Here is a 23,525-nt window from a genome sequence, read left to right as displayed (position 1 = left end):
ACGGGAGGTTGCGGTGAGCTGAGATCATACTACTGCACTCCAGCCTGGGCAACAGAGCAAGAGTCCGTCTCAAGAAAAAAAAAAAAAGGCTGGGGACGGTGGCTCATGCCTGTAATCCCAGCACTTTGGGAGGTCGAGGCAGGCACATTGCCTGAGGTCAGGATTTCGAGACCAGCCTGGTCAACATGGTGAAACCCTGTCTCTACTAAAAATACAAAACTCAGCTGGGTGTGGTGGTGTGTGCCTGTAGTCCTAGTTACTTGGGAGGCTGAGGCAGGAGAATTGCTTGAACCTGGGAGGTGGAGGTCGCAGTGAGCCAAGATCGCATCACTGCACTCCAGCCTAGGCAACAGAGCAAGACTCCAGCTCAAAAAAACAAACAAACAGAAAAACACTGGAATGAGAACTTACATGAATACAAAGAAGGAAACAACAGATACTGGGGTCTACTGGAGGGTGAAGAGTTGGGGGAGGGAGAAGAGCACAAAAGATAACTATTGGGTACTAGGCTTAATTCCTGGGTGATGAAATAATCTGTACAACAAATCCAGGTGTCATGAGCTTACCTGTGTAACAAACCTTCACATGTACCCTTGAACCTAAAATAAACAAACAAACAAAAAAAACACTGGAAAAGGGGATTTCTTGGAGGAAAGAGGGGAGGAAGTTGTTTCCAAAGCTCAGTGGATTTTGACGGACAGGATGGCCAGGTTCTTCCCCACTGATTACACCAGCATTTCTATTTTCCCTGAGCCTTAATTTCCAAAAGCAAATAACATACACTGTCCCGTAGAGATAGTACCTAAAATAATTTTCCTACTTTCTCTTTTTAAAACAATTTTTTATGTCTAAAAAAAATGTATATATCGAGGAAAGACAAATTCAAACGAAAAGGATGAGTCCCACAATTTTTTTTTTTTTTTCGAGACAGAGTTTCGCTCTGCAGACTGGAGTCTAGTGGTGTAATCTCGGCTCACTGCAACCTCCGCCACCTAGGTTCAAGTGATTCTCCTGCCTCAGTCTCCCAAGTAGCTGGAATTACAGGCATGTGCCCCCGCGCCTGACTAATTTTTGTATTTTTAGTAGAGATGGAGTTTCACTATATGTCGGCCAGGCTGGTCTCAAACTCCTGACCTTAGGTGATCTGCGTGCCTCGGCCTCCCAAAGCACTGGGACGACAGGCATGAGCCACCGCACCTGGCCGAGTCCCACAATTTAAAGAAATGAGAAAAACTTCACCTCTATTTCCAAAGAAAAACGTATGTTGATGAATTCCTGCACTTTATCTATTTAACACTTGGCAGTGTAGGGTGGGGTGGGGTGGGACAGGGTGGGGTGGATTCCTCAATGGGGAGGTTGAGGAGGGAGACTTTATACTTACTGAGCTAGAAGAACAGGCAAACACTGTCCTCTGAAGAGACGGAGCTGGGGTGCTGCCTGCTGTGAGCAGCAACATTAAATAGGGTACATGGACGCATCGCGTTTCCGTTTTCCCACTTCCCCAGAGTCGTCCCCACCACTCCATCCTCTGGACTAGGCCTGGAGACACAGGTTGGGCCCTGAGAATCTAGAAGAGGATGCAACTAGGTCAAGGTGAGAGGAAAGGACTGGGAGATCCCAAGGACAACAGCATAGAAGGTCAGGGAATTCTAAAAGTCACTCCATCTTCTCAGGGTGCCTGCTCCGGGATAGGTCTTGCTTGTTAAAGAGAATAATATTTAAATAGAAAATCTGTATTACCTTGATGGAGGATGTTAGCAAAACTTGTTGAGATCTGTAAGTAAATATTAAAAGCAATCAAGAGATTCCTATTTTTATTACCTAGTTTATTTGTAAGCCCATACACTAGCCTCTGGATTTTTTTTTTTTTTCCTAAGGCCTAAGAAGCTATTCTCACGCTTATGATCCAGTTGGAAAGATGACATAGGCTTAACATCAAGACCAGTTAGCATAAAAGTCCTGTTGTTTTATACAAGCAATAAACACTACAAACACTAGAGAAAAGACAGTAATTGGCCTGGTGCGGTGGCTCACACCTGTAATCCCAACAGGCTTGGGATTGGGAGGCCAAGGTGGACGGATCACCTGAGGTCGGGAGTTCGAGATCAGCCTGACGAACATGGAGAAACCCTGTCTCTACTAAAAATACAAAAGTAGCTGGATGTGGTGACACACGTCTGTAATCCCAGCTACTCGGGAGGCTGAAGCAGGAGAATTGCTTGAACCTGGGAGGCGGAGGTTGCAGTGAGCTGAGATCGCGCCATTGCACTCCAGCCTGGTCAACAAAAGTAAAACTCCGTCTCAAAAAAAAAAAAAAGAGAGAAAAGACAGATACATGATGATGACATATAGCTGGGGTGAAGATATCTGATTAATATTACTGAATATTACAGCACTGTTATATTTTAGGAGACATGCTATGAAGCAGCTTCAGGCTCCAGTGTCAGTGTGAGATGAATTTGCTTCCAGGAGCCTTCTCCTAAATTATGCTCATGCCATAACCAACCTGCTAGCATGCACCCTCTGGGAGAGGCATAGGCATGCAGGTCTCTTACTTTCTCTCTCTCTCTCTCTTTTTTTTTTTTTTTTTTTTTTTTTGAGACAGAGTCTCACTCTTTCATCCAGGCTGGAGTGCAGTGGCACGATCTTGGCTCACTGCCACCTCCGGCTCCCGGGTTCAAGCAATTCTCCTGCCTCAGCCTCCCTAGTAGCTGGGATTACAGGTGGACGCCATCATGGTGGCTAATTTTTGTGTTTTCAGTAGAGACGGGGTTTCGCCATGTTGGCCAGCCTGGTCTTTAACACCTGACCTCAAATGATCCACCTGCCTCGGCCTCCACCTCACCTGGCCTCCCTTTTTATAATCTATTGAATTATCCAAGTAATTTCACTAGAAAACTGGGCTGACTCTCTCGAAATTGAAAGTTATGGAGGCGTCAAGTAAGCAAAGTCAGTTCTCTATAATTTAAAAAAAAAAATGCCTGTTTGGAAATTACAGAAGTTGTGTCCAACTTCAAGCTCTCTTGGCTTTTTAAGAGAGTCAGCTCTTCCCCCTAAAAGGACGGGGGCCAATGAGAGTAGGTGTTGCCATCTGAGTTCACAACTAAGTACCTAAACGCTCTATAATTTTCCTGTATCGGTTGATATCATTATCAGCTAAACTATTTTAAATTAATAGTAATATCTGTTTGCTCTTAGATAATAGGAAAAAACCACAAGTGGAAAATCCCTAGAAGCCAGCCAATCTCTTTAATCACATCTGGCAATTTTCTAGACTGAGGGATTATTGCTTTTGGATGGCTTTTTTTTTTTTTTCCAAATAAAGACATTAATAAATCCAAGGTGGACTGGATTTAGCAAAGAATTTGGTTGAATATTTTGTTTACCCACTGTTCACTCAGTTTCTGTCTAGTTAAATGAAGGGCCTTACTGGTTCACCCCGGTATCTGTAGAGGTAGTTGCTTCTAAAAGTCTGGTGTGGTTTGGAGAACAGTCTCCTATAAACCCCAAGTGAGGGAATTTTTTTTTTTTTTTTTGAGACGGAGTCTCGCTCTGTCGCCCAGGCTGGAGTGCAGTGGCGTGATCTCAGCTCACTGCAAGCTCCGCCTCCCGGGTTCACGCCATTCTCCTGCTTCAGCCTCCCGAGTAGCTGGGACTACAGGCACCCTCCACTACGCCCGGCAATTTTTTTTGCATTTTTAGTAGAGACGGGGTTTCACCGTGTTAGCCAGGATGGTCTCGATCTCCTGACCTCGTGATCCGCCCGCCTCCTCCCAAAGTGCTGGGATTACAGGCATGAGCCACAGCGCCCGGCCTGGGAATTCTTGATTTATTCAGGATAAGGAGGATGTCTCACCCCGTCTATGTTTTGTTTACAATGCGCTTCACAAACAGTTGTGTAGCTCTGAATAAAACTAGGGCCCAGGTGGCCCAGGAGGCCCAGGAGCCCAGGCTGCCGCTCGCATCCGGGCATTCATGTTTCTCGCACACACAGCTGCTGCAGCTCTCCTCCAGCCATTGTTATGAAGGGCTCCCAAAGCCACTCACAGTCAGCTACTCCCTCCAGCAAAGCAATCCGCAGCCTGAGGAAACACAATGGGCCAGTTGTAGCTTGAATTCCCCGAGGGGCCATGGGAGGATTTCTCTACTCAGCAGTTTTGAAGGGCACCTTGCCTAACTCCTGTGCATTCACTGGGTCGGTCCAGCCACTCTCTCAAGAGCAAGCAAACATCGTAAACTCTGTCCTTAATTGGGCCTGTAAAAATCACTTGTGAGGCTGCAAAGCTGGTGAAAAGTGTCAAGGAGTCATAAAGAAGGGACACGTTGAAGCCAGTATAAGGACTAAGCCAATGGAGACAAAACCTTTTTAAGACAAAGCATGCAGTAAAATTCAGCAACAGTCCGGTTAGAAATGTGTTGCTGGATTCATTTTTTTAAGTAACACTTTTTCTTTGATGCTTCTGGAGAAAGGGAGTATTTCTCCATATCCCTTGCTACATTCTGTGTGGACAGAGAGGGAGTATCCGATAGTATCCTGGCTCATACTGTTTAAAATTGAGCCCTCCACCCGCAATGATCCTGATCATTCATATGCTTTATTTTCCTTCTTACTTATAGTTTACTTATTTTATTAAATAAATAGTATGTCCCTTTAATAATTTTATTCTGGCCAGGTGTAGTGGCTCATGTCTGTAATCCCAGAGCTTTGGGAGGCCAAGGCAGGAGGATCACTTGAGACCAGGAGTTCAAGACCAGCCTGGGCAACATAATGAGACACCGTCTCTCCAAAAAATAAATAGCCGAACGTGGTGGCGCGCATCTGTAGTCCCACGTAACTGGGAGGCTGAGGCGAGAGGATAGCTTGAGCCTAGGAGCTCTTGGTTGAAGTGAGCTATAATCGTGCCACAGCCCTCCAACAAAGGGAATAGAGTGAGACTGTATCTCTGTAAAAAAAACCAACCAAACAAACAGAAAAGTCACTATGAACATATTCAGACTGTAACATATTAAAAAAAAGAAAAAGAAAATATAAAAATAAAAAACAAGAAGAAATAAAAATAACATGAAAAAAGAATATTTAAAAAAAAATTTATTTTGTTGGCCATAACTCAAGCTCTAGAGCGCGGGTGTTCAGGGAGTCAGGGGAGATATACATTTCAAGATACAAAGATTCTTAGTCCAGGCATACAACTTACAAATATATTTGAATAGATTTATCATCTGTTTAAATCCTGTTCACAGTAACCCTAAAGTTAAATCTACTTGGCAAAAGAGACATTGAAAGTAAGCCAGAGTAAAAAGATTGATTTTAAACTACAACGTTGGAGACAAAGCAGGAACAGTTACCAGACTTCAAGCCCAAAACTATCTGAATAAGAATAATAAAAAACATTATCCATCTCTAATGAAATTGAACACTTTTTAGACTGATCAAAAACACATTTAGTACTAACATTAAGAAGATACATTCTATTGGAGTCTCAAACTTTTAAAGTTTCATTTAGACTTCCATTAATGAATCAGCAAAACATTCTTAATATACCTACTAACATGCTTAAGGGGCCCTATAGTGACAGAAATATTTAAGGAAATCCAAAATTTTAACTTTAGGATAGTAAACTCAAAAAGATATTTTATTTTTTTTGAGACAGAGTCTCCTTCTTTCACCCAGGCTGGAATGCAGTGCCATGATCTCAGGCTCACTGCAACCTCTGCCTCCGAGGTTCAAGCCGTTCTCCTGCTTCAGCCTCTGGAGCAGCTGGGGTTACGGGTGTGCACCACCACGCCCAGCTAATTTTTGTATTTTTAGGAGAGTCAGGGTTTCACCATGTTGGTCAGGCTGGTCTTGAACTCCTGAGATCAGGTGATCCACACGCCTCAGCCTCCCAAAGTGCTGGGATTACAGGTGTGAGCCACCACAACCGGCCTCACAAAGATATTTTAAATGGCTATTGAAAAGAGTACATATAGGCCAGGTGCAGTTGCTCACGCCGGTATTACCAGCCCTTTGGGAGGCTGAGGTGGGTGGATCACCCGAGATCAGGAGTTCAAGACCGGCCTGGCCAACATAGCAAAACCCCGTCTCTACTAAAAATACAAAAATTAGCTGGGCGTGGGGGCACGTGCCTGTAATTCCAGCCACTCAGGAGGCTGAGGGAGGAGAATCACTTGAACCAGGGAGGAGGAGGCTGCAGTGAGCCGAGATCGCGCCACTGCACTCCAGCCTGGGTGACAATCAGAGACTCCATCTCAATAAATATAAATAAATGAATAAAGAAATAAATAAATAAAGCAATTAAAAGACACTTGTGGCTGGATGTGGTAGCTCACGCCTGTAATCCCAGCATTTTGGGAGGCTGAGCTGGGAGGGGAACACTTGAGCCCAGGAATTCTAACCAGCTTGGCTTGACCAACATGGTGAGGCTCTATTTTTTAAAGAAATGTATATATATATACATTTATAATTCTGATAAAATATTATTCTTTTAAAAGTTAAAGTACGAAGAGTTGTAAAAACAGATAAAACACCTATGATACTAACAATAAACACAGCAGTTTCTATTTTGCCTCTTAACTCTCCTACTTTATGTCTATAGTGTTTCTGTGTATATATATACACACATATATAAAATATATATGTATATATATAAAATATATATGTATATATAAAATATATGTGTGTATATATAAAATATATATGTGTGTATATATATATATATATTTTGTTTGTTTGTTTGTTTTTTGAGACGGTTTTCACTCTTGTTGCCCAGGCTGGAGTGCAATGGCATGATCTTGGTTCACCACAACCTCCACCTCCAGGGGTCAAGCGATTCTCCTGCCTCAGCCTCCTGAGTAGCTGGGATTACAGGTGCCCAACACTACACCCAGCTAATTTTTGTGTTTTTTGTAGAGATGGGGTTTTGTCATGTTGACCAGGCTGGTCTTGAACTCCTGGGCTCAGGTGATCTGCCTGCCTCGACCTCCCAAAGTGCTGGGATTACAGGCGTGAGCCACTGCACCCGGCCTATAGTTAGTACATATGTTTTTACATTTGTGATTATAGCAATTAAACAGTTTTGTATTTGGCTTTTCTCATATAATTATGTTCTAAATATTTTTCATATTTTCACAGTCTTCATAATACTTATTTTTAGTGATAGCAAAATATTCTATCAAGTAATATAACAAATTGCTTAAACATTATTGCTATTGCAATTTTAGTTTATCCTCAGTGTTTTTTAAAAAGTTAATTGCAGGCTGGGCATGGTGGCTCACACTCGTAATCCCAACACTTTGGGAAGCCAAAGTGGGAGGATCGCCTAAGGCCAGGAGTTTAAGACCAGTCTGGGCAATATAGCAAGACCCTGTCTCTACAAAACAATTTTAAAATAATTAGCCAGTCATGGTGGTGCACGCCTGTAGTCCCAGCTACTTGGGAGGGCTGAGGTGGGAGGATCGCTTGAGCCTAGGAGGTTAAGGCTGCAGTGAGCTGTCATCGTGCCACTGCACTCCAATCTGGGGAACAAAACAAGACCCTTTAACAACAACAACAACAACAAAATAATAATAATAATAATTGTAGCATCACTAACTAAAATTCAGTACTGTGATTTTACTTCTTTGTCCTTTTGCTATAGGCTAATTTCACTAATTGGTTGAATATAAAAGAATCCTCAGGAGTTTTGAAGAGCATGAAAGTGAAATAGTAAATCAAAATAAATTTCAAGCACCAGTGACCATAAGTCTTAACAACACTTCAGTGCTTCTTAGAAAATTGCATGCTCATGGCCAGGCGCAGTGGCTCAAGCCTGTAATACCAGCACTATGGGAGGCCAAGGTGGGCGGATCATGAGGTCAGGAGATCGAGACCATCCTGGCTAACACGATGAAACCCAGTCTCTACTAAAAATACAAAAAATTAGCCAGGCGTGGTGGCAGGCGCCTGTAGTCCCAGCTACTCGGGAGGCTGAGGCAGGAGAATGGCGTGAACCCAGGAGGCAGAGCTTGCAGTGAGCTGAGATCGCGCCACTGTACTCCAGCCAGGGGCAACAGAGCGAGACTCTGTCTCAAAAAAAAAAAAAAAAAAGAAAGAAAAGAAAATTGCATGTTTATAAACTCTGGATTCAAGGTGCCTGGATCCCGCCTTTACTCCATAACAACACTGTGCCCTGGGGAAATTTGCTTCACATCTCTATGCCTTTGTTTTTCCATCTGTATAATGGGATTGAAAATAGTACCTTTCTTATAAAACTTTTCTGAGGACTAATTAATTAATTTTTTATTCTTCATTTACTTATTTATTTTCTTTTGTAGAGATGGGGTTTTGCTATGTTGGCTAGGCTGGTCCCAAAATCCTGGCCTCAAGTGACCTGCCTGCCTTAGCCTCCCAAAGTTTAAAGTGCTGGGATTACAGGTGTGAGCCACCTCACCCTGCCTGTTCTGAGGATTAAAAACTATACACATCAAACACTTTAAAAAGTGCCTTGCATTTTTGAAATGCTGTATAAATACCATGCCTGTTAATATAAGAATAGCTTTATACTTCTTTCTGTATCTTACAGGGATTTTACAAGCAAGCAAGACAAGTGGTGAGTTTTAGAACTTTAAAAACAAACTTGAGCTAATTTCTTAGCCAGAAGCAATTTCTTTTATAATCAAAGTTGTGCAGTAGTATATATGGGCCGGATTCAGTGGCTCATGCCTGTAATCCCAACACTTTGGGAGGCGGGAGGATCACTTGAGCCCAGGAGTTTGATACCAGCCTGCACAACTTAGTGAGACCTCATCTCTACAAAAAAAAAAAAAAAAATTAGTAGTGTGATGGTGCAAGCCTGTGGTCTCAGCTACTCCAGAGGCTGAGGTGAGAGGATTGCTTGAGCCCAGCAGTTCAAGACTGCAGTGAGTCATGATTAGGCCACTGCATTCCATCCTGGGTGACAGAGAAGATCCTGTCTCAATAACAATAATAATAGTGAATATGTATTTGCTTAGCAATGGATTAGATTGTAAACTATGAGATTAGTATTTTCCCTTGTAAGAATAACTAGTAATTCACCTTAGAAATGTGTGAACTAAATTTCTGTCATCATAATCATAATAATAAGGGTCAAAGTAAAATAGTCACTGTCTATTGGGCACCAAACATGTGCCAGGCAAAGTACTTGAACATTGTAAAACATGGTAGCATTTTCACAGCTTGGGAGGAAATATTATTACCTGAATCTTACAAATGAGGAGACAGGCTGGGCACAGTGACTTATACCTGTGATCCCAACACTTTAAGAGGCAAAAGGATCTTTTTCTTTAAAAAAAAAAAAAAGTTATTTTTTTCATAGAGACAAAGTTTCGCTATTTTGCCCAGGCTGGTCTCAAACTCCTGGGCTAAAGCAGTCCTCCTGCCTTGGCCTCCCAAAGTGCTATTTAGATATAAACCATCTCGCCTGGCCAGGGTAATTGTTTTTGTTTGTTTTTGGGTTTTGAGGGTTTGTTGTTGTTGTGTTGTTGTTGTGGTTGGAGACAGTCTTGCTCTGTCACCCAGGCTGGAGTGCAGCGGGGCGATCTCAGCTCACTGCAACCTCCGCTTCCCAGGTTCAAGCGATTCTCCCAAGCAGCTGAGATTATAGGCGTGTACCACCAGGCCTGGCTAATTTTGGTATTTTTAGTAGAGATGGGGTTTCATCATGTTGGCCAGGCTGGTCCAGGAGGATCTTTTAACGCCAAGACCAGCCTGGGCAACATAGTGAAACCCCCCTATCTCTAAAAAGAAAAAAATTCTAACCCCACTGGAAGCAGCAGGAAAAAGAAAAGAAAAAAATAATGTGAAAAAAAAAATGCGGAGACAGACTGAGCCAGACGAAATGACCAGCCATGTAATTCATACTCTAGGAAAGAGACTGAACAGCATTGACCAATTCGAATTGTGTTGAGTTTGAAAGACAGACAGGTTGTGAGACTGAGTTCTCCTTTCATGAGCTCCCATCCCACCAGAGTTCCCACCAAATCCCCAATAAACATCAAAGGGAGTCAAACACATTTGTTTTTTCTTTCCTTTTGCACATTGCAGGTACGAAGATGGATCAAGAGCCCAATGGTCAGTGTGGACAAGCATCAGAGTCCCAGCCTGAAGTACACCGGCTCCTCCATTGTGCACATCCCTCCAGGGGAGCCAGACTTCGAGTCTTCCTTGTGTCAAACATGCCTGGGTGAACATGCTTTCCAAAGAGGGGTTCTCCCTCAGGAGAACGAGTCATGTTCATGGGAAACTCAATCCGAGTGTGAAGTAAGTTCATGTTCGCTCTGGATCTATTCTCCTGGAAAAATTCTGGGCCTTTGTTTTTCTTGTATTTCTGCCATAGTATACCCAAAAAATAATTTTTTAATGCATATTTATAAAGCTTCTGAGGAAGACCTAGAATTGTGGACTTTGTTAGCTCATCATATTATTTTTTAAAAGTAGGCTTTATATTTTAGAGCAGTTTAAAGTTCACAGCAACATTGAGCAGAAGGTACAGAGATTACCCATATACGCTTGTCCCCATGCACGTATAACCTAATTTGCCATCAACGTTCCCTAGCAGAGTTTTATGTTAGAGTTCACTCTTGGTGTTATACATTCTATGGGTTTGGACTAATGTATAATAACATGCATCCACCATTACAGTATCATACAGTTAAGTTTCACTGCCCTAAAAATCCTCTGCCCTCCACTATTCATCCCCTCCTTACCCTGACCCCTAGCAACCACTGATCTTTTTACTGTCTCCATAGATTTGCCTTTTCCAGAATGTCATCTAGCTGAATCATGCAGTATGTTGTATTAATGTTTTACGTGGGTCCAAGACTGATACAGCAATGTGTTGGTAAACTGGCAATTCCTCAGAAGTGGTTTGATCACACAGGAGATCAAGTCTTAGATGATACAACAATTGTAATAGTCATCTACATGTTCGTAGCTTCCATTGAAATATTTAGTTCAACATGATTTGATCCATTTACAGAGCACTATATATACTTTTCATTATTTTTCTCAAGCTCATATATACTCACATTTTTGCTAAGACTTATTTTCCCTGCTACTCCAAGAGTTGTATTTTAAAAATTTTGTTAATCCAAGAAAACCAGATAACTGATTCATCTTGCAGTTTCTAAGATTTCAAAAATTTAAGATTATATTTTTAACTGATAACTTAATTAGGCCCATATTTATTTTGATTTTTAAAACCATTATATAAAATGCTTATATTATTTTTACCATCATACTGACATAAAAATACAATATTTAGAAGATAGAACATGTTATTACAAAGTACAGTTAATTGTAAGTGATCTTCCAAGTCAGTGCATCATAGAATGATAAACGTTAATAATCGCTCACCTTTTTTTTTTTTTTAGCAAGGTAACCATTTTCCAGAGATAAAATAATCATTTAGCTGCTAAAAGAAAAGACTGAAGACATTGAATCTGAGTTCCTTTTCACTCTGAGTTATCACGCAATGTCGCTGAATCTGTTTCATATTTATTTGTCTACTTTCGTTTTTTTTTTTTTTTTTGAGTTTCACTCTTGTTGCCCAGACTGGAGTGCAATGGCAGGATATCGGCTCACTGCAACCTCCGCTTCCTGAGTTCAAGTAATTCTTCTGCCTCAGCCTCCCGAGTAGCTGGGATTACAGTCACCCAACACCACGCCTGGCTAATTTTTGTATTTTTAATAGAAACAGGGTTTCTCTATGTTGGTCAGGCTGGTGTCAAACTCCCAACCTCAGGTAATCCACCTGCGTCAGCTTCCCAAATTGCTGGGATTACAGGCATGAGCCACCACGCCGGCCCTTTTTTGGGGAGGGGGTGGGGGTCGGGGACAGGGAGACAGGGGGACAGAGTCTTGCTCTGAAACCCTGACTTGAGTGCAGTAGTGCAATCATAACTCACTGTTACCTCAAACTCCTAGGTTCAAGTGATCCTCCCACCTCAACCCCCCCAAGTAAATAAGACCACAGGCATACGCCAACAAACCTGGCTAATTAAAAAAAAGAAAATTTTTGTAGAGACAGGGTGTTGTTATACTGACCAGGCTGGTCTTGAACTCCTGGTCTCAAGTGATCCTCCCAAAATGCTGGGATTATAGGTATAAGGCACAATGCCCAGCCTACCTGTCTACTTTCTACAGTTATTGGAAAAATCAAATGAGATTGATATGAAATGTTTCATAATCTATAGAATGCCATGCAAATATAAATCTTTATTGCTCATGTTTGCTGATTTACATATTAGCTAAGCCTGTGACTCTGTAACACTATATTAGACTTCCATAACTGGGTTAGCACTTTGCTGATCCATGAACGTTTGTCATGGTGCATTTGCTTTTTAGCCAGATGCTGGTTCAACTCTAGGTTTGTCATGAAAAACAATAAAGACGCTAAATGCAAGAGCATCTATTTATCGCTCCTGATGCAAGGGATAGAGTCAACTTTTTATCTAAAGGGCCAGATAGTAAATATTTTAGCCTTTGCCTAAAATACAGTCCCTAACTTCTATTTAGCTCTGCCCTTCTAGGGAAAGCAGCCATAGATAATATGTAAATGAATGGACACAGCTCTCCCAGGTTGGAGTGCAGTGGCGAGATCTCAGCTCACTGCAACCTCCACCTCCCAGGTTCAAGCAATTCTCCTGCCTCAGCCTCCTGAGTAGCCGGGATTACAGGCATCTGACACCACACCCGGGTAATTTTTTTTTTTTTTTAGTAGAGATGGGGTTTCACCATGTTGGCCAGGCTGGTCTTGAACTCCGGACCTCAAGTGATCTGCCTGCCTCAGCCTCCCAAAATGCTGGTATTACAGGCCTGAGCCACTGCGCCCAGCCTGAGTTTGCCAATTTCTTAGACTCTAAAGAACTATTTATGACTTAGAAGCAGAGAGAGGGTTCTACATATCCTATACAGAGCACACATGCCTAGTGCTAAATGTTTACTTGAGGGCCTACTCTATGTCCCATTTGATAGGAGCTGGGTTTAAATCAATGCACAGTGAAATTCCACACAAAAGGAAACAATAAACGAAGAGCTGAAAGGAATTTAAAGCAACATTGTGATTTACCCTTTTCCTTTATCTCAGATAGCAGGTAAATCATTCTCCAATTTGCAATCGATTACCTGGTTCTCAGACTTTGCTGGCTTTTTCCTAAGGTTATCACAAATCAAAATGACACATACTTTATTTTATTACTTTTTTTTTTGAGACAAGGTTTTGCTCTACTGCCCAGGCTAGAGTGCAGTGGTGCAATCATGGCTCACTGCAGCCTCGACCTCCAGGGCTCAAGCAGTGCTCCCACCTCAGCCTCCCAAGTAGCTGGGACTACACGCCCCATGCACCACTATGCCCAGCTAATTTTATTTTATTTTATTTTATTTTTAGTGGAGACAGGTTGGTATCAAACTTCTGGGTTCAAGAGATCTGCCCCCCCTTGGGTGTTGGGATTACAGGCCTAAGCCTTTTTATTTATTTTATTTTATTTTTGAGATGGAGTCTCGCCCTGTCACCCAGGCTGGAAAGCACAGTGGCGTGATCTCGGCTTACTAGAATCTCTGCCTCCCAGGTTCAAGTGATTCTCCTGCCTCAGCCTCCTAAGTAGCTGGGATTACAGGCACCCGCCACCACGCCTGGCGAATTTTTGTGTTTTTAGTAGAGACAGAGTTTCACCATGTTGGCAAGGCTATTCTCAAACTTCTGACCTCAGGTGATTCGCCTGCCTCGGCCTCCCAAAGTGCTGGCATTACAGGTGTGAGCCACCGTGCCAGGTGGGTTTTTTTTATTATTATTATTTTAATCGTTAAAATATACATCAGCAGGGCACAGTGGCTCATGTCTGTAACCCCAGGGAAGCCAAGGGGGGCGGATGGCTTGAGCCCAGGAGTTTGAGACCAACTTGTCTCTACAAATAAATAAAATAAAATTAGCTGAGCATGGTGGTGGATGCCTGTGTTCCTAGCCACTTGGGAGGCTGAGGTAGGAGCATTGCTTGAGCCCAGGAATGAGGAGGGTGCAGTGAACCAAGATGGCACCACAGCACTCCAGCCTGGGTAACAGAGCCAGACCCTGTCTCAAAAAAAAAAAAAATCTATATTTTGTGTTTTTATAGGGATGAAATGATGAAATGATGAAATAAATCATTGAAAAGGCAACTCTGTCCTTTTAGAAAGTGAAGTTGCAAGGTGAGAAGGTAGAGAGGCTGTGAGATGCAGAAGCCGGTAGTAAAGACCCCAGGTTGTTTTCCTGACATCTCCTGATGCAGATTATTTTAGGCAAATCATTAATTCATTTGTCCTGCTCAGTGTTCTCTCCTATAAAAATTGAGGTAATATGTACTCACCGTCAGGTTTCTTTCCAGTAGTTTTTTAGTAGTTAGTAGATGAGATTGTATTTTAAAAACTCTTTTGTAAACGTAAATTGATGTGCATGTGCTGGAGTCAGGTGACCCATATTCTTGTGCCAGCTCTGCCACAGGTCAATGGAGGAATTCAGGCAAGCCACAAAACCTCTCAAACATCATATGATAGGCCTCAGCTAGTTAACCCTGAATCCCTTTTTCGTCTGAGATCCTATGCTTGGCATTTAATGACCTATAAGTGAAAATAAACAAGAAAAAAAGGGGGGTAAAAGGAAAAGTACAATAAAATTAAACTCTGTATTCTATGTGTAAAGATAAAATATAGAAAACGAGGTAAGAATGTTTTAAATAAAATAAGAAGGCAAATTAAGTGCAAGTCTTTTATGAATTAATTGTGGGTTTTTTGTTTTGTTTTGTTTGTTGGGTTTTTTTGAGATGAAGTTTAGCTGTTGTTGCCCAGGCCGGGGTGCAATGGCGCGATCTCAGCTCACAGCAACCTCTGCCTCCTGGGTTCAAGTGATTCTCCTGCCTCAGCCTTGCGAATAGCTGGCATTACAGGCATGCGCCACCATGCCTGGACAGGGCTTCTCCATGTTGGTCAGGCTGGTCTCGAACTCCCGACCTCAGGTGATCTGCCTGCCTCGGCCTCCCAAAGTGCGGGTATTACAGGCATGAGCCACCACGCCCAGCGAAGCCTACAGCACCTGGTATTCCCAGACAGTCTCCCATCCAAGTACCAGCCAGGTCCGATCCTGCTTAGCTTCTGAGATCAGGCGTGTTCAGGGTGGTATGGCCGTAGACACGGGCTGTGGGTTGCTTTGTTGTTGTCGTTGTTGTTGTTGTTGTTGTTTTCAACTTTAAAACTAGCACATTATAAATGCTATGTTTAATGGTCACAAATTGCTAAGAGTTACATTGCACTTAGTTTGTGCCAGGCCTTGCCAATAGCCCAGTTAGTGGCCTTGAAACATGTTTTACCCATGGAAGAAACAAGGGTATTCATAATGCCAATGAATCACCCAGAAGTACAGCAATATTGTGATATCCCGAGGAGTGCTGTCTGAAATGGACTGCTTATAAATTAAACAAACCTTCCTGGGAATGAGGTGGGAAAGATGATAACTTAGAGCTGTGTAAGCTGTTACTAAATAATGCATGCTAGTGGAACACAAGTTGTAGTATTCAGCCTGAAACCAACTTATAGGCCACAAAGAGATGGAGACCAAAAGTAGTTTTTCGAGAGGTGTATGCTGACTAAACGTATTCACAAACTCTACTCTGTATTGTATCTCTCACGGCACCTTTAGTATCTAGATCAACCAAGCTGGAAGGAAAGGAAAGTTTTGAAGTGGAGGCGGAGAAGGAAATCTGGTGTTAAGGAAAACATAGGATCGTATCAAGATGGCAGCCTGACCATGTAATGTCATCTCTACTTTCTGCCTTAAATGACACACACACACACAGACACACACACACTTTAGCTTATAATTGTGCTAGAAGACAAAGTATACCATTGTGTAGATAAGGGATAATTAAGTATCTCTGAAAAAGAGAAGGCAGGTAGGATGATCAGGTTGATGTGGAAACCATAGTCCAAAATGATCATAGCAAAAGCTGGGGACATTGTAAACTACGTTTATAAAAGGATCTGGCAATTTGGAAAATAATAATGTTCCAGGTAAAGTCTAATACAAGGAAAGTAGTTTTAGCAATATAAATGTCAGACAAAATACAAAAAAAAATGAAAAAGGACCAAAGAGGAATATTTCATGTTGAAGAAAAATATCTACCAAGAAGATAAAACATTCACAAATCTTCATGCACTTAACATAACATGGAAATATTTAAAGAAATAACTAACAGAAATAGAAAGAAAAATGGGCAAATTCTGTCAGAGAGGGACATTTTTCTCATACTTCCTAGTAATAGCCAACTCAAGAAGACTGAAGGCAGGGCACAGTGGCTCACGCCTGTAATCCCAGCACTTTTGGAGGTCGAGGAGGGCGATCACCTGAGGTCAGGAGTTCAAGACCAGCCCGGTCAACATGGTGAAACCCTGTCTCTACTAAAAATACAAAAATTAGCCAGGTGTGGTGGCGGGCGCCTGTAATCCCAGCTACTTGGAAGACTGAGGCAGGAGAATCGCTTGAACCTGGGGGGTGGTGGAGGTTGTAGTGACCCGGGATCATGCCATTGTACTCCAGCCTAGGTGACAAGAGCGAGGCTCCGTCTCAAAAAAAAATAAAAAATAAAAAATAAATCAAAATCTCTTGCCTTTGTTTGTTTTTGAGACAGAGTCTCACTCTGTCACCCAGGCTAGAGTGCACTGACGTGATGTTGGTTCACTGCAACTTGAACTCCTGGCCTCAAGTGATCCACCCACCTCAGCCTCCCAAAGTGCTGGGATTATAGGCATGAACCACTGAGCCCAGCTGGGAATCTCTTACCTTTTAATTTAGCAAATCCATGTCTCCACATCTACCCCAGATAAATACTTGCTTATGTGATAACTGAGATAGGTACAATAATATCCATTGCAATGTTGGAAATGGTGAAAAAATGGAAACATCAGGAGATAACAAAATTATAAACTTTTAGAGCATTATTAATTATGACATATCCATACCATAGAACACTATACAGTGATTAAAAACAAAGAGATTTGTAGCTGGGCGCGGTGGCTCACGCCTGTAATACCAGCACTTTGGGAGGCCGAGGCAGGTGGATCACCTAAGGTCAGAGTTTGAGACCAGCCTGGCCAACATGGTGAAACCCTGTCTCTACTAAAAATACAAAAAATTAGCCAGGAGTGGTGGCGCATGCCTGCAATCTCAGCTACTCGGGAGGTTGAGGCTGGAGAATTGCTTGAACCCGGGAGGCGGAGGTTGCAGTGAGCCGAGATGGCGCCACTGCACTCTAACCTGGGCAACAAGAGCAAAACTCTGTCTCAAAAAAGAAAAAAAAAATGAGATTTGTATATATTGACATATCCCATGGTATATTATGCTAGAAAAGCAAGTTGAAGATGAACATGTGTATAACATTATCACATTTTTTAAACTTTGTATTTCTTTCTTCTTGTCTGTATATATGTGTGTTTATCTATGAGTGTGAGTATATATGTGTGGGTAAATGTAAATTAAAAGACGTGGAAGTATGTATATCAAATGACAATGGTGATTACCACCTTCCAGGGATTAGAACTGGCCAGTGATTAGGTGGAGGAGATGAGTCAAGGAGGACATTAGCTTTCTTTATATCGTTTAAATGTTTCAATCCCATATTAATCTATTACTTGTGTGTTTGGGGAAAACACCATACTCACCAGGAGCCTCACTCGTAGAAAGTGAACAGGTACAACTCCACCCTATTGATAGGAAGCCAGGAAGCATCACAAATATGATTTTGCACCATGAGACCATTCCATTGCCACAAATAAAGGCACTTGGAGGAAAATGGAAAACACAATATTTATGCTCCCACAGCACTTTGTACTTCTGCCTGTCAATCAGTTTGCTCTGCCCTGTGTGATATGTGTGTGCATGTCCATGTATTCTCTAAGCTCCTTGCAGTTGTGAATCGAATGTGTTCATTTTCTTATCTCCTCCCGGGACCTTGCACACATGTGCTAAAGTTAGTGTGCTCTTTTTTCTTTTTGCCTTTATTAGCTAAAATTGATACTTTGTTGATGCATTTTTTTTTAAAAAAAAAAAAAAAAAAAAGGAGAGACTAGGACAGAAAAGGAGAGACTAGGACAGAAAACTCTGTAGCCCATGCTGGCTGTAAATCATGCACATTCCAGAGGCGCTGCATGCCAGGGACTGATTCTCATTAAGTTTGCCCTCTCACATGGGATACATTTGGCTGAGCAAGGATTTCCTCAGAGTCCGCTGTCCGTCTTTCAATTGAAGGCAGCTTGAAAGGTGCTTAGTCAGCGACCAAATGCTGAAGCCAAGGCACTGTGTGCTGTTTTAAAGGCCTAGTGAAGCCAGAGTCCTCTGGAAGGATCCATGCGATTTGAAGTTATTAGCCACGGTGCTACAAACAGAAGAATTAACACTGAGTTGTTGACATAATTAAATATAAGGTTACTGCCTCTTTTTCCTCCTTTACAAAGGAGGAAGACAGTAAATTACAAAGACAATAATAGAGGGGCACTGTAGAAAAATTTTTTTATATTTTTGAGACAAGGTCTCACTCTGTTGCCCAGGCTGGAGTGCAGTGGCACAATCAGGGCTCACTGCAGCCTCGATTTCCTGGGCTCAAGCAATCCTCAGCCCTCCAAGTAGCTGGGACTACAGGCTTTCACCACCATGCCCAGCTAATTGTTTTTTTTCTTTTTTAAATTTTAGTAGAGACAAGGTCTCGCTGTTGCCCAGTCTGGTTTCGAACTCCTGAGCTCAGCTGGGCGCGGTGGCTCACGTCTGTAATCCCAGCTCTCAGGGAGGCAAGAGGCGGGACGATAGCTTGAGCCCAGGAGTTCGAGACCTGCCTGGGCAATATAGCGAGACCCCGTTCTCCACAAAAAGAAAAAAAAAAAAAAGAAAAACAGAAGACGAAATCCTGAGCTCAAGTGATGCTCTGCTTCAGCCTAGAAAGCACTTTTAATTAAGCTGGCTTCATACAATTCTGGGATGGATTCTGACCCATGTCTCTTGTTCAGCATTTCAAATGTCTTACTCCATCTGTTAGGCTCAAGAAGGTGTATTCTTACCTTTATATTTCTTCTCAAAATTGTTGAGCTGTCCCTTTGAAGCCCAGAAGGCTTGGAAGTAAAATAATCAGCTAGGAATAGTTTCCATACTGACATACTTTTATATTGTCTTGAGTTTTTCTGATCTTTCTTAAAAAGATGCTATAAAAAAATACTTAAATCAGCCAGATGGCTTTATAGATTTCTGGTTTCTTTTAATTTATATCAAAAAAAATTTTATATAGGCTTATGGGGATTAAAATAACAGTACTTCAAATTGCTCATTTCTCCCAGTTTTTTGCTCTTGGCATGATGTATTATGGTCTCTGGAGAGAGGTGTCTGGTGATTCCTAAGCTTATCACCCACAATAGTCCTTATTTTTCACTAAATTTTCAACCATGTTATCCTTGAGAAAGCACATAAAACAAATGATCAGACTAAATAAACTTAGATGAATTATTTCTATGTAGATTTAAATTACCTTACAATCCTGTCTGTGGATTTTTTTTTTTTTTTTTTTTGAGGTGGAATCTCACTCTGTTGCCCAGGCTGGAGAGCAGTGGCGCAATCAATTTTTTTTTAAATCTGAGTCTCGGTTGTTAAATTTACAAAAATGAACCAGATTTGTTTCTTGTGCTAACAGAGAGAATATCTACGTTAGCTGAAAGCTAAAATCAGCACACTCTCCCAAAAAGATCCTGATCAAGCCCTTGTTCCCAAGAGAAGAATTTCATGTGAAAGAGTTCGAATATAACTGGCTTACTGTCTGTGCAACGCGCACATTGTGTGAGCAGCCAGAGAGCCTGATAACCAGGAAGCTAAATCCTTCTCCTCCAGGAGTACTTCCATGTTTCCAATCCTGTTTCCTGGGGCTCCTAGAGCCAGGAGGTCACCCCTGTTCGAGTCACTGCTGACCTCTCTTCCAGGGGTGAGGATCAGGAATCTAAAGATTTATATCTCAGGATTTAAGAGTGTGGAAAGAGATAGCATGGACTCCCTTTCTCTTCTCTAAGAATCAACCAAACAATAGCTTTACCTACCACGAAGTACATAGTTCTGCTGTATTTAGAAACATAATTTAGCTGGGCATGGTGGCTCACGCCTGTTATCGCAACACTTTGGGAGACAGAGGTGGGAGGATCGCTTGAGCCCAGAAGTTCAAGACCAGCCTGGGTCACACAGAAAGACTCCCATCACTACAGAAAATTTTAAAAATTAGCCAGGCGTGATGGCACCCGCCTGTAGTCCCAGCTACTCGGGAGGCTGAGATGGAAGGATTGCTTGAGCCTGGGAGATTGAGGATGCAGTGAACAATGATTGCACCACTGCACTCCAGCCTGGGTGACAGAGTGAAACCTCATCTCTAAATAAATAAATTTTAAACAGAGAGACACAATTCAAGTCACAAAAATTAAGTTTCAGGGTCAGGACTTGGGGGTAAAGCAAGTTTCTGGCTGCACTCGTAGCTCACTTGATTTTTATTTCATAAGCTCTCCAGGGAATCATAGCCCACCAGTGTGCCGCGTTCCCAGTGATGAGTCTGGAAGGGAATAAGGGACTCCATCCAGGCTATTTAGGACATAAAATATTCTAGGAAAACTACTCCCTGTCCTCTCCTGGAAATCTCTAGCCAGCAGTTACACTTACCCTTGGGGTTGAGCATATTTTGTTGGCTTTTGTTGTATGTAACCAAATCTTTCCTGCTTCTAATTAAATTTATTCCTTTAGTAAAATCCTTCCCAGAAACCATATGGCTATTTTCCACTAAAATAATATCCTGTTTTAGTAGTTTTGAGACTTTTAAAATTTTAAAAGAAGACTTTGTATGAACTACTAAAAATCTATAAGCAGGAACAAAATTTAAGGGATAAGCAAAGTTTAACTGCATGCCAATTCATTTTTTTTGCAGTTATTTCTCTTTTTCCTCAAAGTTTATCATTATACATATATTTTTCTTGGGTTGTTAATTGAAATGATAGAATTTAATTTACCAAGTAACATCCCTGTAGTGAAAACTACTCTATAAAGAACAAATTAAACAAAAATATGAAGATTCTAAGGGCTGGGTGCAATGGCTCACACCTGTAATCCCAGAACTTTGGGAGCCCAAGGCAGGATGATTGCTTGAGCCCAGGAACCCAAAACTAGCCTGGGCAACATAGTGAGACCCTGTCTCTACAAAAAATACGATGAAATAAATTAGCCGTGTATAGTAGTGCACACCTATAGTCCCAGCTACCTGAGAGGCTGAGGCAGGACAGCTTGAGCCCAGGAGGTCAAGTCTGCAGTGAGCCATGATCTTGCCACTGCACTGCAGCCTGAACAACAGAGTGAGACCCTGTTTCAAACAAAAATTTTTAAGGGTTAAAAAAAATGCGGGAAAGATTTAGTGATAATTTCTTAAAACCGTATAATTTAATCCTAAAGTTTACCTTTGGGGACCTGAAAAGACTCTTCTTACAAATCTTCTACAGAAAAGGGAAATACAAACCATTAATATCACCTTGATATTTCTTATTCACATATAGTAAATTGCTTCTGGTTCATTCTACTTATACAAAGAGCCTTGGATAAACACCTAAATGTGCTGAGACACACATTTGTCCATAGTGTTCAGGATAAATAAATCTTTCTATTTTTACTTGTCATTGATGTTAGATCCCCTTGTCTTTTTGACCTAGTAAATAAATCAAACTATTTTTAGGCAAGATTCAAGCAAAACTCAATTTGTGTGACATCATCTCTTGAAAAAATCATCACAATCAACTGAAATGCACTGGTATTATATAAGTGACTCAGCTCTGTTCCGTAAGAAAACCACGCTTTTCTTATCGACCTTGAGTAGCAGACAGTGATATAAGAGCATATTAAAACCCTCTTTAAGGTCAAGCCAAATTCCACAGCTTGCTATCTATCATTTTAGTTTGCTTTTCCAATGTTCATTGGCCTTGAGAGTTGTAAATACACAAGTCTGTCCTCGATTCACTTTTCTCTTTTACTCTGGTGAGTATTTCCTGTTGTTTTCCTTTTGACTTGATTTTAAAACGACCATTTCAGGGGATTCATCTAGATTTCTATGTGAGAAAAAAAAATTCAGGAACTTGGCATCTCTGGCTGGGTTTGATGAGTAGCAGATAGGTAGCTCTCTAGTTAAGTAACGTGGGGAGCAGAGGTTATAGGTCTTTGTAGATTAGAAAACGTTAAATGCATTAACTTGGTGGTAACAAAAAAGAAAGAAAGAAATTGATGACCATTACGGTTCTCTTCTTGGCTTAGAATTGCATGTATCAGCAGCCCTGAGTTATTTTTAAAACAAGCAAATCTGACACCAGCATGAAAGCAGACCTTTCAGGTAGTGACCACCTATGTAACAGGGTTACAGATACCAGAATGCTGAATCCTCTCCCAGCACACAGCAAAGCCTTGGTTTATTCTCTCAGCTGGTGTTTATTGAGAGTTTCTATCATAAGCTTGGCAGTAAGCACCCTAGGCTGTGTTTCCAGGACAGGGGGAAAATCCAAGCAACCACGCAGTTACAACACACTGTGACAAGTGCTAGAAGAGGGGGAGATAGAGACTACACATAAGAGGGTTCCCATAGCTGACAATGTAGGGGCCAGTGAAGGCTTCTCAGCAGAAGAGAAATCTAAGCTAAGAAGTGAAGGATGAGTAAGTTAGTAAGGTAAGGAAGGGCGGGGAAGAGAAGCCCAGACAGATGGGACAAATAACCAAAGGCCTGGAGGCCTGGAATGACATGGTAAATTTGGAGCAAGGAAAATATAGCTCAACTGGGAAACAGAATTCGGGTTATTAAGGGTTTTCACAAGGCATTTAAAATAATTTCTATATATCATCTTCAGGAGATGAGGATCTGTTTCATGTTTCAATCACAAAAGTGGTATCAGTAGGAATAAAGAATAGACGAGAGAGAGTTGAATTCCAGAGATTTTTTCTGCGGGAGGTTTATGGTTTTGGATTAAGGTTTCTGACTCTGACCTTGTTAAGGATAAATATGCTTGAGATTTCGTACAATACGCTTGATTCTTCTTCTGCAAAAAAGACGAGGATTCCAGGTTTGGGAAAGCATAATATTAACTCAGGAGCTCTCATTACTGACATGAGAAAAATGATTAAAAAGAGGAGCCTGAAACCACGAACAGTCTTGGTTATTTACCAAGTTTGTTCTTGTGGAGGAAAAAAATAAAATTAAGATTTGAGAGAACTGAAAAGCTTCAGAGAATAGTAGCTGAAGGGAGAGGGGGATAAAAAGAAAGGGAGAGGAAGCACTTTGGATGTGAGGCAATGGATTACAAGCTGTAGTTCATTTTGTAGTTCATTTAACTTCAGAACTCTTAATCTCTTGATGAGGGAGAGCCTACCTGGATCAGAGTTAGGGAGTTCTCTCTGTTGAGATTGGTTGTATATGAGGAGACAAAACCTGTAAATAAGGCC

General features: G+C 41.6%; 1 protein-coding gene and 1 pseudogene across 1 annotated transcript in view; one reads left to right on the top strand and one right to left on the bottom strand.

The window, feature by feature from the left end:
* Window positions 1-23,525, top strand: part of SGK1 (serum/glucocorticoid regulated kinase 1) — a 145,746-nt gene that overhangs the window by 45,040 nt on the left and 77,181 nt on the right. The window contains exon 2 of the mRNA XM_003827681.6: window positions 10,064-10,279. Within this exon, the coding sequence (XP_003827729.1) occupies window positions 10,064-10,279 (216 nt within the window). The remainder of the gene's footprint in view (window positions 1-10,063; window positions 10,280-23,525) is intronic.
* LOC112440238 (5S ribosomal RNA) lies at window positions 15,072-15,180 on the bottom strand (annotated as a pseudogene).

The sequence above is a fragment of the Pan paniscus genome, chromosome 5, assembly GCF_029289425.2.
Source record: "Pan paniscus chromosome 5, NHGRI_mPanPan1-v2.0_pri, whole genome shotgun sequence".
Classification (NCBI taxonomy): Eukaryota; Metazoa; Chordata; class Mammalia; order Primates; family Hominidae; genus Pan; species Pan paniscus.
The sequence above is the reverse complement of the archived record's forward strand: the minus strand, read 5'-3'. Positions and strand labels throughout refer to the sequence as shown.